Here is an 18,770-nt window from a genome sequence, read left to right as displayed (position 1 = left end):
CTTGAACTCTGGGCCTGGGCGCTGTCCCTCTGCTCTTCAGCTCAAGGATAATGCTCTACCACTTGAGCCACAGCGCCACTTCCAGTTTACTGGTGGTTCATTGAAGATGAGTCTCGTGGACTTTTTTTTTTTTTGCCAGGGTTGGCTTTGAACCTCAGATGACAGGTGTGAGCCACCGGCACCTGGCCAGAACTGAAGTTTTTAAAATATCATAGGGTTCATCATTATTCCAATATTAATTCTTTATAACCTAACTCCCTTGTAGGCTATCTAAGATAGAAGATTGCTTTTTACCATCAAGATATGTATTTCATCACTAATGTTCAGATTTTAAGGAAAAACAGTTATAAACACACTCACATTATGACTGCAAATAGCAGAACTTTTCTTTGAACTTTTCAGTGAGAATTTCTGAAAGACACTGAGTTCCCATTCTTTCTCCTTCTCTGAGTACTTCATCCACAGCATACAAAGCTGGTAGCAGCATTCAGAGGTACGACATTTTAGAGCAGGGCTTGATGGATATGTAATGCATTGCACAATTGATAATAGCTTTTTTATATGCACTATTAAACTTTTTAAAAGTGGATATTTTACAAGACCAAATGCTCTTTTTTGCTTTACATAAATGTGGAAATGTGATTGGTGTAGATTTTTGCTGTATTGAGCATTCTTTTTTTTTTTTTTCCTGGATGAATAATTGATAGACTACATCAGGCCATTGGTGGTTTAGCTTGGCAGTTTGGGGATATTCTATATTGTAGGTTGAAGCTCATTGTGGTTTTAATCCTGTCTCCATTACATATGATTGGCACCTAAGGAGAATTATTTATCTGCTTATCAATGTCCATCTCTGCCAAATAATATCTACCTTATAACTATTAATACTTTAATTTCCATTTTTGGACTTTAAATCACAAGCGATGTACTCTGGGGTCATGTTATTTATGACACTGAGTAGAGAAATAATTGAATGATTTTTATTTTTAATGAGGTACATTACCCTTGCTAAAGAATGCATTCTCTTGTAATTATTAAATAATGTCTTCCTGCCAGCTTCTCATCATCCATCCTTGTAAACTCAATAGAAATTATGCATATGCAATGGTTTGAGCAAACTTTTTCACTAAATAAGGGCTTGCATATAATGCTGAGATATGTGAATAAATGATCATTTCTCCGTAACTAGAGATCTTAGACTTTTATCAGCATAATTCATACAGGTCTATAGTACTATAGTGAAGCTCATGAAACACTATCCAATGGCGTTTCATCCCATACCCAATGAGAAATTACTATTTCATTTAGTACTATAAAACAATCTGGTTCTACCAGAAGAGTTTTGATATGAGCCGTCCAAAGCAAAGAATCCCACCTCCTGACCTGCAGTGAAGGCAGCAATAGCTAACCTCTCCAGGACCTATACCTCAAAACAATCTTAAGAATCATCACCAGCTTCTATAACATGTCCTGGAAAAGAATGGAAGACATGTCCTTGGATCCTGTCTTCTTTAGCAGTAAGCAGAATTCCTTACTATAATTTCCTCAGAAGGTATTTAGAGTTGTGTGATTCACACATTATCTACTCTCTCTGACCTCCAGATCATCTGATGATAACATTGGAAATATTGGGATAACATTTGCATTTCAAATCTCAGGCCACCATCCATATAGGCCTGAGGTTTCCAATACGTCAGGAAATCCAACACTTCACATGCAGCTTTGGGGATTATTATATGTCTGAGAGTCACAGAACTAAAACTTTAATTTTTAAATAAGTTACATTTTATACCTAAGATCTGATACTTGGACTGGGTATGCTGGTTCCTATCTGTCATGCAAATTAGAGACAAAGGTAGGAAGATTGAAGTCTGGGGCTAGTCCTGAGTAAAAGTCCTGAAAAATCATCTAAAAGAAAAACAAAACAAAACATTGTTTGCGCCAGTATTGACTAGGCAAACACAAGGCCTTGAGTTTACTTTTAAGTACCACTTACCAAAAGAAAACAGAAAAACACAGGAAAGAAGAAATAATGCTCAATTAAGTTATTGAAAATATTAGAAATTTAACTCTGTGTCTAGCTTTTTTAAAACAACAAATGTATGAAATTTAAATACAGATAAGGTATATTTAATATAGTCTCTGAGTTGAGATGTGCTCTTAGTATAAAATACATCCAAGGCTTGGAAATTTTAATGTGAGAAATGTATATTTTTATGCTTTTTACATGTTGAAATGACAATTTTTAGCAAAGTCTATAAAGTAAAACTTTTGATCAAATGTATTTTACCTATTTCTTTTTACTTTTCTAGAACGACAGATATGAGATAATTAAGGTCACTGCATTTTTCTCATGTTATATTTTATCAGGTTGAACTGTGACAGACTGTAATGTATTATGAGTTGAAAATAGATAGTAAACATCAGAAAGCTATTGATGTTTCCAAAAAAGTGTCCAGTAAGTACAGGTTGATTTAATTGCAGATGGGGTTTTCTCTACACGTGGAGTTAGAGACCCCAATGTCCTTCAGACAGACAAAAATTTACTGTTCCTGGCTGCTGATGGTCATGTCAATGATCTTTACTATGTAAGAGGCTAAGATCTGAAGATTCATAGTTCAAAGCCATTCTGGAGCAGTTGGTGAGACAAGAAAAAGGCAAGAAGTAGAGGTGTGGCTCAAGCAGTAGAGCAAAACAGCTATGTGAGAGTAGGAGGCCTTGAGCCAAAGGCCCAGGAATGGCACCCCAACACACACATACACACACACGCGCACACACACACACACACACACACACATCAATGCTGGTAGCTTAGTCCCAATTTTCTCTCTAGTAGAACTGGTTAAAACCCATTCATCCAGATTACTTCCTTGACAAGACATAGACAAAAGTATATGAGAAGCTTTGGGCTTTATTCTGTTGGAATTATTTTACTTAAATATAAAACTTAGATTTACAGGCATTTTCTTTTTTTGTTCTTTTTCTTTTACCCACTTCCTCCACCCCCCCCCCCCCCGCCTTTTTTTTTCTGGTTCCTTCTGTTAGATACAAGATGTTTTAGCAATAAAGGAAAAGTAAGAAAGATTGTTAATGTTCTCTCTCAGCCGACATAACTTAGAGTTACACAAGTGTTTATGAATAATGAATGTGTAATTGAGGTGCCTGAAATATGAATAGCTGTGCCGTTCAATCTTCCAGGGAGACGTAGAATTCTCATTCAGAGACAAGACTTTTATTCTCCTTTTTCTGCCTTCTGTTATTCCCCCTGTCAAGTGTGAAAGTAGCAAAGATAACTGTTGGAGCTTCTGAAGGAATCGATCTCCCTTTTTTTTCCTGCTCTAGCTAATCCATCCAAACACAAAAGATGGCAGAGGGGGATGCTCATGAGCTCAGAACAAAGCAGCCTTAAATCTAGATTAATCCAATACACAGAAATAAAACCCACGGTGTTTCATATTTTAGTCTCAGTGAGAAATCTATTTGAATTTAAATTGTTGACATCCCAGAAACTGATGAACATGTTTCAGGCTGTTAACAAAGCATCCTGCCCTTTTATCACTCCTCAGTGCATCCTTGGTATATATAGTATCGATAAATTGCTAAGCAGAACTGATTATTTCCAAATGCATGTTGTATCATTAGGTTAAAAAAAATGCTCCGAGAGACTCAAGATATGCTCATGTGAAACTCAAACAAAAATGCTCATCTTCTCTCTGTTTTAGTCCTTGAAAGCGTAATTCCCTACTCCTTGTTTTCCTTTCTTATGCTTCAAGTCCTGTTCCTTTCCCCCTTAACTCAGAGCCTGGTCTTAGATACATAGAGCAATAGAAAAGGAGGTAATGAAAGCCTGCCTCTTGATTCCTACCTAAACAAGTCAGGTAGAGAAGGGGATATTTTTAGTGAAGTTTGTCATTTGGATACATCCAATAATCCCTTTGGGTCACTGGTGGTTTCCTCTCAAGTCTGAAGCTAAAACTCCTATTTGGAAGGACAGGACATTGGTTGTACTCAGCCTCTCTCTCTTTCTCTTGTCTGGTGCCTAGTCACTGCTCTTCTGAGAGACATTGTTGTTCCAAATATTAATTTTTTTTAAAATTCAAACACACAGCTTGAATTGAAAACCAATGGTATTTTGTGATTCTCTGATCTTCTTCATTATTCTCCATCATCAATTATGTCTTAAAATTAGACCTAATAAGCCAGGCACTGGTGCCTCATGCCTGTAATCCTAGCTGTTCAGGATGCTGAGATCTGAGGATTACCGTTTAAAGCCAGTCTGGGCATAAAAGTCCCTATGCGACTCTTAGCCCAGTTAACCACTTTAAAACCAGAAGTAGAGCAGTGGCTCAATGTGGTAGAGTGCTAGCCTTGAGCAAAAGAGCTCAGGGACAGCACCCAGGCCCTGAGTTCAAGCCTCACAACCACTACCACCAACAAAATTATTCCCAGTAAAAAAGACTGATCATGAAAGGGTTGCTCAAATGATTCTTTCTTTACTTTATCCAATGTTTGATATAAAGAAGTCTGAGAAAAGAAGTAGAATCAATACCCTAAGAGTTTATTTAGTTTTCCAAAAAACATGGGCATTGTCTTAAACAATAACAAAGGTAAAGGCAACATACAAAAGTGCTGAGTCCTTTACGTGGAGAAGAAAGCATTCAATGATGGATAATAATCGCAGAGTTGCATGTTGTTATTATTAATGCTGGACTATTCCCATGTTATAGCAAACTAACACATTTTATAGCGTACATAGAAGATTTCACAAGTCTATTTTGTGGTTGAGTTTTATTCCTGTTATTCATTCCCTTTCATTTTGTATTGACTACGGCTTTTTCTCCAATGTGTGTATTGAATGTTAAGACTGCTAGTGATTTCAAATGTATTTCTTCCTGTCAGAGTCTAGCATATGGTGGCTGCACATAAGTAATTTTTAAGTTCATTCTGTGGGAAACAGAATGCTGGTCTTATTGCTTTGCTTCTGTCTTGTTGTTCTCACATATGTAATATTTCAAGTACAGTTAGGTTTATTTTTGCCCATGTCATACTCATTCAGAAAAGAGAGTAAAATCTGAATATTTTAAAAAGTTTAGTATCAAAAATAGAAAGGATTTGCCTTAAAATATGTTATTTCACACAAATATTTAAAATAGTATGTTTTACTTTCTTATTATTTAAAACAAAATAAGAAGTATGCAAAGAAGCTCATACCTGATTGAGCACATTTGTGATCTTAGCTATTCAGGAAGCTAAAATATAGAGGACTGCACTTTGAGGTCAGAGAAAAAGAAAAGTCCATCTTCAAATCAACCAGCATAAAGCTTGGTTGGATGAGTGGCTTAGTTAGGTAGTAGAGTGCCAACTAAGAGTTCACATGCAACAAGCTGATACAGAACAATGCTCTGAGTTCAAACCCAGTACCACACAGACACACAGACACACACATACACACACAAATGCAAAAAAATCTAAAGGCATTCTTTAATGAAAAATAGAGGCAGCATATGCACTCTGAAATAAAACAGGTTATCAGATAGAGATAGATAGATAAATAGAGATAGATAGATAGATAGATAGGTAGATAGATAGATAGATAGATAGATAGATAGATAGATAGATAGATAGATAGATTGGTGGGAGAAATTTAGCTGTTTTCTACAACCAACTCAAACATTTTCCCGTATTCCCTTAAAGAAAAACTCCCACCTAGGATGGACATGTGGCCGTCAGTGTAGTGAATGATTTCAAGTCAGAAGACTCCATTTGAGACACTTAAATCTGGCTTCGATGCTCCCTTAGGCAGAAATCTCAACTTTCTTGAATCCGTAGCACTGAATTTTGCTCCTTCTAGAGTTCCTCCTTAGGACTTCGTCACGTCCCAGGTGATGTGACATAGACACTGTAGCCGGAATCTGTGAGTATAACTCGGTTCTCAGCACCAGCAGAGGAGTAAGCTGTGTCTGGCGCCAAGAGGCACAGGGAGCAGCCAAATGTAGTCTTGTTTGGGGCCAGACAAGTCGGTCAGCCATGCTATATTGTTAGAAAGCAAACCAACAAGCAAACGTGGTGGCTCAAAATGGAGAAGTAGAAGCACCTCATCCAGCTGTTGATAAAGACATTATGGAAAAGGCCTCTTGACTCAACTGTAGGACAAGGAATCTTGAAAATACAGATACTCAGTGTGAAGAAGGACTTATCTAGAAGAGCAATCCAGGCACCAGTGGCAACTTCTTCTGAGTACAGCTTGTCTGTAAAGTGTGTGTGTGTGTGTGCGTGTGTGTGTGTGTGTGTGTGTGTGTGTGTGTGTGTGTGTGTTGGAGGTGGGGGAGGAGTTGGGGGACACAGAACAGGTAGAAAAGAGCCACAGTGGTGCCTTCTGACTTCTCGGCCTATTTGGGGGTATTTGTCGTCTTTCCATCCACCTAGAGTGAAGAGGAGATGTCTGCTCACCTCTGCCCAGGCCTTCATTCTAATGAAGGAAATGCTACTGTATTTCTGTAAGCCTTTTGTGACCTTACGAGTACACATAGCCTTATCAAAATGTAAAAAGACACATGTCCAGGCATGGCATTGGACTCTTCAATCCACAGAACCACGTGGAGCCCTGCAGCATGGGATTTGAGATTCCACCCTCAGGAACATTCAGGGGAGAGGGAAAAAATTAACTATCCTTTGCATCACGTTAGCCATAGCCCCAAAAAGTATATGAAATGAGCAAAGAGTTAAAGTAGATAAAAAACAAAAATCAACCAAAAACTATGATCAAGTCCAGAGGAAAATCAGAAATTGTGTATTATTCACACAGTGGTTCAAGTACCAGCTTTCTGATATAAAATAATTCACCCTGGAGGCAGAATAGTTTTCCTGTTTGTAAATGTCAAGGTAACAGGTGTGATATAATAAAAAAAGATTCTCAACTCAGTGTTGGACAACATGTTTAAAATCATAATCCTTTCAATAAAATAAAAATTTTTAAAATATTTCCTTAACAAACAAACAAAAAACAAACTGAAACAATGCAGAATCCAATAGCTACTGAGAAGAAAACAGCACAAAATAATAGGATACAAGAGCCAGGTACCAGTGGTTTATGCCTCTAATCCTAGCTATTGAGGAGGCTGAGATTTGAGGATTGAGATTTGAAGCCAGCCCAGGCAGGAAAGGCCACGAGACTAATACTAATATGCTACCCAGAAAAAGCCAGAAAAGGTGTTGTCGCTCAAGCAGTAGAGTGCTAGCCTTGAACAAAAGAAGCCCAGAGACAGCGCCCAGACCCTGAGTTCAAGCCCTAGGGCAAGCAAAAACAACAACAACAACAAAAATAGGATGCAACATGAATTCCTTACATTACTAAGAAAATTAAAAGCACTAAGGAAAAGTGAAATGAAAGTGACCTTTGGGTGAAAATCTGGGAATAAGGTTATGGGTATTTTTTGTTTGTATTTTAATGTTAAACAGGCAAACACAAAAGAACTACTTTTAATACCTTTAAATGTCATGGCTTATTGCCGTGGCTATTACCATCAAGCATAAATCTCTACTCTCAAAGCAAAAAGATAAATGAACAATGTGATTGTTCATTTTCAGAGCATAGAAAAGGATCCTAAAAAAGGAAGAACTGGTTTGAATTGTTAAGGTGATAATATTTTTAGTTCTTGAAGAGTGTAGAGAGAAAAGGAGCAACAGAAAGAGCAGGCATCTTCTCAATTTTCTTTAATTTTTTTCAATAGTAAATGTGTGAAAAAGTCATTATTTTTTTAAGGTTATGAAGACAAGAGTCTACTAAATCTAATATGCCTGACTTAAGCAAGTTGCTAATGGAGACTTTATTAGGTGAAATCCTCCTGATGGTCTTGGAAATAATTCACTTTGTTTCTTCTCAATCCTACACTGGAAAGGAACCCAAAAGTTTGAAACTTATTCTAATTATGGGAGAGTTGGTAGAGAAGACTGGAGGGCTATTCATTTGGTGTTCAGCAATTGTAATTGTCAGGCTTGATGTACATTATTTTGTATGTAGTTGTTCATGTTCTAATCTTGTCTAATGGAGAGACTCTTCAGGGCCGCCTATGAAGTGGTGCCTCATGTCCTTATGAAGGACAAGACCTGCTCATTTGGGCCTGTTCTTTCTTTGTGTAAGCTACACAGTTGCCAGTGGAATTCACAGAACTAAAGGAATATGTTCTGCTATTCAAAAGCATGATCAAGGTGACGAGCTCGAACATAAAGGGACGAGGGTCCTGCTTTACCAACTCAGCATCCCTCCTCCTACTGCCAATGTTCTTTGCTGTTTAAGGCATTGGGAAAATGTTAACAGGGATATGTTCTCATGGTTCTGAGTGTTCTAGAAAATAATGAGATTTAGAAAGGGTGTTAATTGTGTTTGTTGTTGCTACTCATTCTCTATTATTGTCTGGACCCCAGTTGGCTATGACTGTAAGGAAACAACTTATATGATTTTTTGTTAAAGAAGGAGAAGCTTTTGGTGAATATTCACTTTAAGCAGTAATCTCCACAGTTAAAAAAAATGAGCATTTGAAATTTACAATTGGGAGTGCAATAAATAATATTCAAGAGTCTGATACTGGTAGCTCACATCTGTAATCCTAGCTACTCAGGAGGCTGAGATTTGAAGATCATGGTTTGAAGCCAGCCCAAGTAGGAAATTCTGTAAGCATCTTCTCCCTAGCTAACTATTCAAAAGACAGAAGTGGAGCTGTGCCTCAAGTGATACAGCAGGCATTTATGATGAGTGAAAAAGCTAATGGATAGTGTCCAGACCTTGAGTTCAAGCCCCAATAACACCACCAAAGAGGAATATTCAATACCTTTCTTCAGTCATTCAGAAAATATTGGCTGGAATTTGAGTGTGCGCCTACTATTTTGTTATAGTGGTTTAGGATTGTGTGATACAATTTACATGAATTTTCTGGCTTCTTAAATATGAAAAAAGAAAATAAGATGAAAAGAAAATAAGAAAATTAGCAGATACTAAAGGGATAAATGTTTAATCTCAAGAACCTACAACTGCAATATATTTTGGAATAGATGAGAGAGAAATGGTTATCTGTTAAAACTTTACTGGATGCATATTTTTACCTAAATATCCTGGATATTTTAGGAGAAATAGCCCAGAGTACTAAGAATCTATTAAGATGAAGATTGAGGAACTATAGTTAAGTGTGGTTATGAGAGGAGAGTTTCCATGCGTGACCTGATCAAACAGGTCAACTAGTTAATTTCCTGTTACAGAAGTCAGGGAATTTGGCTACTGAACACAAATGATAATTAGGCAAAGATGTCCCTTGAGGCAAAATAATAATCAAGACCCATATTAATAGACATAAAATATATTTATCCTCAGATCCTCTTAGAGTAGATATCTGATTAAATATTTATCCTTTCTAGTTTTTGTAAACCTATGCAAACACATTCATCAAACATTTTTATACAGAAAGAACCAAAAACAATGTGTTTCAATATCATGTTAAAAGGTAAACTTAAAAGCCCATTACCATAATTGAGCATTCACATATTTTCCCCTCTTAGACAGTCAGCTGTTTATATTATTATACGAATATAAAATTTCATACCTCATAGCTTGTCAAAGAGCGTAAGATTGATTCGTATAAGCCAGTTTACAATGACAAATTCTAAGTAGCAAATACTAAGACAGTTAGAATTTGCTGCAAAAATAATAGGAGCCTCCTTAGCGTAATTTACTGAAAAACTCTTCATCTCAAGTATCTAAAGTCTAAAAGCTCATTTAGGCCAATTAAGTCTAGCTTACTCTGCTAAATCCAAAATCATCATACTTATCATCAAAGCCTTTACAAACAGTATTTTCAGGCACTCTAGCAAACCTATTGGAAACAACTATATATGTAAGGCTATTAAACAAATCTATTTTTAACCCTCAATGTGTAACATATGTAGCTCAATGTGACTAATGCAGCTCTCAAATTGAAAATGTATTCAGTGAGACTTAAAGACTCTCCAGGATACCTGGGATTTGTATTTCTAAAAAAGAGGACTACAAAACATAGTCTTTAGTTGGGCTGATTTGACTGACCAATGTGCATTTGTGTGTGTTCATAGTTGCTATGGGTGTCTTACATCTTAGTACATGGCGATTCAGGGAGATGCTACAAAACCTAGTCACAATTTCTATTGGATGAACAAAAACAAGGCATAGCAACACTATTTGCTAATTAAAATAGCATATCCAAAAATTAGTCATCGTCCGACAAATGATTCCAAATTCTGCCACTTTAAACAAATATCAGTGATGAGAAAATATTTCATACATATAATTTTATATTTTATAAAGCTGCCAAATGTCAAAATGTTGGCTTACACTTGAAACTTGAAGTTACGAGGAATAAATTAACATTTGTAAACATTAGGCAGCAGATTATCCAATTGGAAAGCTGAATACAAAGACTTCAAGGTCTTTAGAAAGGTCTTTAGAAGCAAGCATTTAAATTTATTTTCGGATTTTCCTTTTATGATGGTTTTTTTCAAGTAGTTGTACAAGGTGGTTTCAATTTAACATACGCACTTGTGTGTACAGCGCGTCTTGACTAGATTCACCCCTTTTATCATTCTGCCTCCAGCTTTCCTCTCCCTACCTGTCTCTTCAACGCTTCTAGTTCAGTTTTCATGTGTACAAACTTGGGCATTAAGCCTTCATTTTCCCTCCATTCCTCTTTTCTTTTGTTCATCCCTCTCTATAGAGCTGCAGTGAACATGGATTTGCTGGTTTTATTCTTGTATCATGACTTGCCATTTTTCTGATAAATGCCCAGGGACTGGTATTGTTGGATTATAGGGTAGTTCCATTTTCATTTATTTTTTGAGGAATCTCCATACTAACTTCCATAATGTTTGTCCTAATCAGCAGTCGTTGATGTCTGTACTCCTGTTGAGGGCATTTTGACTGAGTCACAAGAAGTCTCAATAAGTTTCTGATTTGGTTTCAGGGTCCATTTGTTTGAGGGACATTTTCTCCAACAGTTTTTCCTTAGGACAATGTTTGCGTTGGTCAGTTGTGTATCTAGTCACTCACCAAAAGGAAGAGAGAACAACAGTAAGCTCTCCTAAGTCAGCCAAGTAGCTGGCTGCTAGAAAATCACTCTAGTGGTTCTCTGTTTTCGGAACTTAGTGGCTTGGGTCTCAAAAGTCTGTCCTGGTGCTAAACATTTGTTCACTAATTTTCTCTCTCTATGCCTTTTGAGAACAGTGGATTCAGGAAATTCTTCCACCATGCCTTTCTGTGTGTGGGTATTTTGTGTGAATGGCGACAGAGAAATAACTACCATAAGGATTCAAACAAACAAACAAACAAATCAGCAAACAAATAAGGAAGACATAAACATACAAAAACAGTACAGGAAAAGCAAGGACCTCTTGCCCTCGTGTAAGAAGCCCCATCTCCGCTCTGAGAGCCATCTGGCTGCAATTAATTCCTGGCTTCTTCTGTTTAGAAACATGAGGGAGAATGTTTTGTTTTCTGCTAGGCTCTGTCTCTCTGCTTTCTACACTTTTTCCTGGTGATTTTGCCTAAGCTAGCCTTTCTTTTGAGCACATACCAGTTGCTACTCCATGCATGGGGGGGGAAAGAAAAAGTTAGTAGCCTGTCTAGTTAGCCTCCCAAAGGTTTTTGATTTTTCAGGATCAGAAATTTAAAGAGTTGTGAAGAAAAAAAGAATTTTTTTTAATCTTCCTTACGTGTAGAATAATTTGTTTCTGTTGTTTGTTTTTACTGAGGATCATACAACTAATATATAAATGTTTGGTTCTATAATATTTTTTAGAATATCTAATTCTAATGATTTTAAGATACTAAGAACAAAATAATATTTCAAAACCAACAACATCATCTCCTTTCCTTTGGGTTTCTTTTTTTTTTTTGTCAGTCATGGGGATGAACTCTGGGCCTGGGCGCTGTCTTTAGCTCAAGGCTAGTGCTCTACCACTTGAGCCACAGTACCACTTCTGCTTTTCTGGTGGTTAATTGAAGATAAGAGTCTCACAGGCCTTTCCTGCCCAGGTTGGCTTTGAACTATGATCCTCAGATCTCAGCCTCCTGAGTAGCTAGGATTATAGGAGTGAGCCACTGGCACCTGGCATAATCTCCTTTCTTTAAATTGAAAGTTTTGAAATGAAAAGGCTTGGAAAAATTTAGGTTAATTTAAGTTATAAGATCATTGAAATTACTAAAAATACCTTATTATGATAGCATGCTTTGCACATATATAAAGATATATTTTACACATACTGAGATCCTATTTATCCACGTCTGGTGCAGTGTTGGCACGTAGGTTTGAATGAATCAAAACCATTTTCTTCCCATTTCTCCACTTTGCCTCTGAGTTGGCCAATTCAGTGGGTTTAGCAAAAGGGCAAATTGAAGATAAAGAAGTAGGGCAAGTCAACACAGAATGTCAAATACCCTGAAGTGCTAAGAAACTCACCTTTTAGATTTTTCTGTTCTCAAGCATCTGTTCTTTATTGTGAAAATACCATACAGAGGAGTTACCATTACATGGGCAAGGTAATGAGTACATTTCATTTTTCGGGGGGTCTGGTCGTGGGGCCTGAACTCTGGGCCTGGGTGCTGTCCCACAGCTTAAGGCCAGCGCTCTACCACTTGAGCCACAGTGCCACTTCCAGCTTTTTTTTTCTTTTTTACTTATGTGGTGCTGAGGAATCGAACCCAGGGCCTCAGGTATGCAAGGTAAGTGCTCTACCACTGAGCCACCTTCCCAGCCCGTGAGTACATTTCTTAACAAGTATTGTTGCCATTCCCATCTCCCTGCCCCCCACCAAAGTTGTAAAGTTCATTTTTCGACGTAACATCTTGTACATCTCATTGTTGTAATGGGTCCACATGTATCCCTATTTAAACAATTTGTTTTTTCCCTTCCCTTCCACGAAGTATACCAACATCAAATACAGTGAAAACAGGGGTTATACTGGTGGGGGAGGGACATACAAAGCAACAAAGAAATCATCTTATAAATATGTTACACCTTGCCCATAAAAACAAACACATTTTGAAAGTGAAAGGTTGGAACAAAATCTACCAAGCAAATGGCCCTCATAAACAGGCAGGAGTTGCAATCCTAATATCAGATAAAATAGACTTCAAATTAAAATTCATTAGAAGAGCTAAAGAAGGTCGCTACATACTAATTAAGGGATCTCTCCTTCAGGAGGATATTACAATTCTAAATATCTATTCACCAAAAAACAGAGCACCAAATTTATCCAAGAAACACTACTTTCCTTCAAAGCTCACATAGATCCAAAGACATTAATTGATGGGGACTTTAACACACCACTATCCCAACTAGATAAATCAACTTGGCAAAAACTCAACAGAGAACTAAGCATCGGTTCTTAAAAGGCAAATGGTCCTTCAACAGATAACACCTCCACTATAGATTCATAGTTATATAATAATGGTATATCAGAGAATAAGAAAATGGGGGTAGGACACCATCTGTTTAGTTCTCTTAATTGTCACTTTCATTGTTTGGCCACAGTGTTATAAGGGATATAAGCCATAGATTTATTGGTCGATATCAGTTATTGGGCCATGATTATTTTTCCTTAAAATTAATTTTTTATATTACTAATGATGAAACCCAGAGCCCGGCACGTAATAGGCCATTGCTCTCCCATTTCAGTAGGTAGGCCTTTGGTTCTCCTGCACTTATTTTTTGTCATAGGGTCGCACTAACTTATCCTGAATTGGCCCAGAACTCAGGACGGATCCTCTTGCTTCCTGAGTAAGCTGGATTGTGGGCATGTGGATCAGGCCTGGCTAGCCATGGCTTCTTCCTTATTCATGTTCATTCCTCTTGCTGTTGGCTAGACTCTATGGATTGTATTCCTGATGTGTGGTGTACTTGAGTAGCTTGACATTTCCCAATATACTAGCCGAGTCATGGTCTCCTCTCAAAACTCCCTAAAGAAACATTTTTGTGGCTCTGCTTCCTCTCATTGGAGCAGTTGTGGATCCGTCAGTACTGTGATACTTGTTTCCGAGGCTATGAGATCTTCTTATTGTCAAGCACCATGTAGTATTTCTCATTGTTTAAGTGCATGTTTGAGATTTCATAGTACTAGGCAGGTCTCCAGTATTATTATGTTGGAATGGTTCATTCCTTGTTTCATATTTTCCAATCTATTCAATGACTTCTTTAGAAAAGGAATAAAAGTTCCATTACACTGACATCTCAAAGCAGAAATTTTGATAACTAATTGTGATTTACCAGATCACTCATGCCAGAACCTGATGAAAATCAAGCTATAAAAAGATGTCTTAATTAATGCTGGTTGTAAATCAAAATGTCTTTCTGTTATTTATATTCTTCTACCTTGCATATGTATCTTTCACAAAGTAGTTTGTAAAGCTGATTAAATCTTCTTCATATATTCTGAAGATTTTTTTTTTTGCAGCTCTCATTCTATATTCATTATTCTTTTTTTTTCTTTTCTTTCCCCTCCTCCAGTCTTGGGGCTTGAACTCAGGGCCTGGGCACTGTCCCTGAGCTTCTTTTGCTCAAGACTAGCACTCTACCACTTGAGCCACAGTGCCACTTCTGCCCTTTTCTGTTTATGTAGTACTAAGGAATTGAACCCAGGGCTTCATGTATGCTAGGCAAGCACTCTACCACTGAGCCTCATTCCCAGCCCCATTACTCTTCTATTTTTTGTTTTCTTTCCTTTTTTGTTTTTCTAAAAAGTTATGAAAAAAAGTTTCGGTGATTTTTTTTCTTTCTTCTCCTTTTCCTTTTGTTCTCTTCTTCCTCTTGGATTTTCTATTTTATTTGCTAATGGTCTTTTCCCTCCTTGCTTCCTTTCTTCTTCCCTCCCTCCCTCCCTCCCTCCCTCTCTCCCTGCCTCTCTCCCTTCCTTCTTCCCTTCCTCCCTTCCTTCTCTCTGTCATTCTTCCCTCCCTCCTCTCTTCCTTTGTTCTGTCCTTTGTTCTTCCTCCCTTTTAATTCCTTTTATGTTTTATTGCTTGAACTGGATATTGTTTGAAAGGATTTTTTTATTTAGTATCTTCTATTTTTCTCCCAAACATTATTAAGGTAAAATTGATGGCTAAAAGATGAACATGATGTTTTGATATATGCTTATACTTACAAAATAATTAACTGAGCTGGGCACCAGTGGCTCACACCTATAATCCTAGCTATTCAGGAGGCTGAGATCTGAGGATTGCAGTTCAAAGCTATCCCAGGCAGAAAAGTCCTAGTAGGATTCTTATCTCCAATTAACCACCCCCCAAAACAGAAGTGGCACTGTGTCTCAAGTGGTAGAGCTCCAGCCTTGAGCAAAAGAGCTCAGACACAGTGCTCAGGCCCTGAGTTCAAGCCCCATAACAAAAAAATAACTGTAGTTGACTAATATATTCATGCCTCATACAACTCTCAATGATGCTTGTGCTGAGAATCCTGATAGTCTACTCTTAGCAATTCTGAAGTACAAAGCACAGAATTATTTAAAAGGGCTTCAATATCGCTGTGAACTTTACTTTCCATATCTCCCCTCTTCTTCATTCTTGTCCATGGCCTTCCTTGTTTTTACTAGTCAACATTAATGGTCTTCTTCGTGATTCACATGTACTCAAGAGAATAGTCTTTCCTTTATAGATTTTCAATTCTTGATATAGTTATATGGATCCCTCTGAGATTTATATTTTTGCCCCTAAATGTATACTCTTTATGAGCTGCTGTTAACTTCAAAATTACAAGCAACTAATGAATACCATGCTGCTAAAGTCTCAAACTCACTTTAATACACTTTCACACACCTGAATTCTGAGCTCTGGAGGAAAAGTAGAAAAACATCAAATCTATTCATCCTACATGTCAGCAGACACTATTAATAAAAAGAGAAGAAAGCAGTATAGGACAGTATGTTCTTCATATACAGTACACTCATCATTTTAAGCATCTTTTAAAGTGATTTTTTGTTTTGTTTTATTGCTGTTGTTCTATTGATGTTCTTTTTGTTGTTTGCTTTGTGTGTGTGTGTGTGTGTGTGTGTGTGTGTGTGTGTGCGTGTGCGTGCACTTGTGATGGGGCTTGAACTCAGAGCCTCTTACTGTCTCTTAGCTTCTTCACTCAAGGCTGGAGCCCTACCTCTTAATCCATGGCTCCACCTTTTTTGTGGTTAATTGGAGATCAAAGTTTCAGAGTTATCTGCTTAGGCTGGATTCAGCCTTCCAAGGAGCTAAGATTACAGGTGTGAGACCCCCCCCAGCACCTGGTTTGATTTTCTGTTGAAGAAAGCTTTCCTGAACTCAGAATGTCCACAATATTTTGGATTTATTGTCCTGATGACATCAATAGTTTGGCTTACCGTTTGTTTTCCAAGACATCTGTGGTGTTTGTGTGTCTTCTAGTAGAACTGGCAAGCATGGTTTGGGGTGCTTGTTAATATGTGTTGTGTGATGGTCTATACTATTTTTGTCATTGTTCTTGGTTGTGGGTCCTGAACTCTGGGCCTGGGCACTGTCCCTCAGCTCTAAAGCTCAAGGCTACTGTTCTACCACTTGATCCACAGCACCACTGACGGCTTTTTCTGCTTATGTGGTGCTGAGGAATCGAACCCAGGGTCTGATGCATGCAAGGCAAGCACTCTACCACTGAGCCACCTTCCCAGCCCGATAGTCTATACTTTTAAGTGTGGACATAAACATCACAGGTTTCTATTAACATGCTTATTGGCAAAGAACTGGAAAAGGGCCTCACCGCCTCGCTTGTTGATCTTGGCGTAGCCGGGAGCGTAGCTGGCTGACATGGAGGAGGAACTGCTGAACGCGGAGTGGGGGAGGCCAGAGACCAGCGGGTCGTCACATTTTTCTGAAAAGACAAGACAAGAGTCTTAAGGACACTTGTAAATTAATGATCGCAATAATGATTGCTCTTGAAAGAGCGCGTGCTGGTTAAAAAAAAATACAAGAGACAGTAGAAATTTTAAAGTCTCAGAAACAATTAGCAGCCAGAATTTCAGTAACTCGATTGTACCCGATATATTAAATAAAAGGAACACTTTCAACAAGAACTTCTGATTGTTAGAGGTGTAAGTGCAGCAAAATGAGTTGTCTCTAAGGGATCTACCTTGCACCTGGTATCGAAGAAACACAAATAAAACGGAGGCTTTTTGTGATACCACATTTTCGTATTTGGTATGTTGGAAAGCTTGAGCTATTTATGTATTTCAGGGATGAGACACAATGAGCTCAGAGTAGAACAAAATGAGGAAGGAGTCTATCAAGGGCACAACAAAGAGATAAGACAGGCCATTGCTAATCTATGTGAGTAAGATTTCAGCTGCCTGCCATAAAGATGTACACCAGTACACCATCATACCAAGATGGTGATACCATCTAGTGTACTTAAAGATGCAAGGGGGTCAATCTAATATGGTGTCTTACTCTAATGAACAAAAGAGACAGATGTTCATAAGGGAGAACATGGAATTATCAGCAACTTGAAAAGTATTATTATCCAAAAAAAAATGAATCAGTTTCCAATATACTCAAATGATTCCCTGCCCTGGATGATACCTCAGTTCTGTTAGTAACATTTGGTGCCCAGCTTCCCAGTGCTTTTAATAACCCCGTTCTCCTGACTCATTAGCTGCTTGTGCTCTAGTTCCTCTGACAGATCGTTATTTGTTCAAATGTGTACATTTTCCCCAAAGGTCAAAGAGTAGGCGTTTGGAGCTGTCATCAGTTTTCTTTCCCCTCAGGTAGGTTCCATTGAGGGTTTGTTCTGCTTTGCATCCTGGAAGATCTTAAAATCTCACAATGCACCTCATCATTGTAGCTGTCAACCTGGTCCATGCAGCTAGCTGCCAGCAATGGCTATGGTCAAAGAGTTCACCAACCCACTTTCTCCCTCTCTCCCCCTTCCCAACCCTCCCCCCCCCCCCCCCAGGTATCTTTCCTCATATAGCAGCTAAGAAAGACATAAAAATCTAAATGACAAGGGAAGGGGACAACTGCTGATCCGAATGGTGAAACTTCTCAATGAATACTAAATCTTTCACTTTATATGACAGTTTTGTAAACAGATACTTTCGAAACAGATTGTGACTGTCTTCATACTTTGACATTTAATTCGGTGCAGAATATAATCATGCTCATGTGCCATCTTCCTACAGGTGCTGCTGAATAACAAAAATAAATAAGATATTTAGGGGCTGGGAAGGTGGCTCAGTGGTAGAGTGCTTGCCTTGCATGCCTGAGGCCCTGGGTTCGATTACTCAGTATCACATAAGCAAAAAGAAAAAAAAGCCGGAAGTGGCGCTGTGGCTCAAGTGGTAGAGTGCTAGCCTTGAGCTGAAGAGCTGAGGGACAGTGCCCAGGCCCAGAGTTCAGGCCCCACAACTGGACCCCCCCTAAAAAATAAATAAATAAGATATCTAACAACACTCTAGGAGAATGGATCTGTCCATTTTAACTGCAGATTTCCATGTACTTGATTGGTAAGAAAATTAATAATGATTTATTTCTCCAGTATCATTGGTGACTTAACTCCAGTTAAATGAATATTCTAGAAAATGTAAAATATACACTAGGTCTGTTCTCCATCTCTTGGAATCAGGTTTGAAGCCTGTCATTGCCTTTGGCGGTGCCTTGCCTCCTGGTCCTTCACTATTCAGACAGAACAGCTCTGTTACTCTTCCTCCAGGGGCAAGTGTGCTCCCGCCCGTGGCTTTCACAGTTTCTATTCGGAATGCTA

The 18,770-nt window shown here is 38.1% G+C and overlaps 1 protein-coding gene across 1 annotated transcript in view; it reads right to left on the bottom strand.

Annotated features, from left to right (window-relative positions):
- Positions 1–18,770, bottom strand: part of Cntnap2 (contactin associated protein 2) — a 1,675,080-nt gene that overhangs the window by 1,202,252 nt on the left and 454,058 nt on the right. Inside the window, exon 2 of the mRNA XM_042677312.1 lies at positions 16,773–16,883. Coding sequence (XP_042533246.1) covers positions 16,773–16,883 — 111 coding nt within the window. The remainder of the gene's footprint in view (positions 1–16,772; positions 16,884–18,770) is intronic.

The sequence above is a fragment of the Dipodomys spectabilis genome, unplaced genomic scaffold, assembly GCF_019054845.1.
Source record: "Dipodomys spectabilis isolate Male_0828 unplaced genomic scaffold, ASM1905484v1 ptg000034l, whole genome shotgun sequence".
NCBI lineage: Eukaryota > Metazoa > Chordata > Mammalia > Rodentia > Heteromyidae > Dipodomys > Dipodomys spectabilis.
Note: the sequence above shows the minus strand (reverse complement) of the source record. Positions and strands in the feature narration are given on the sequence as shown.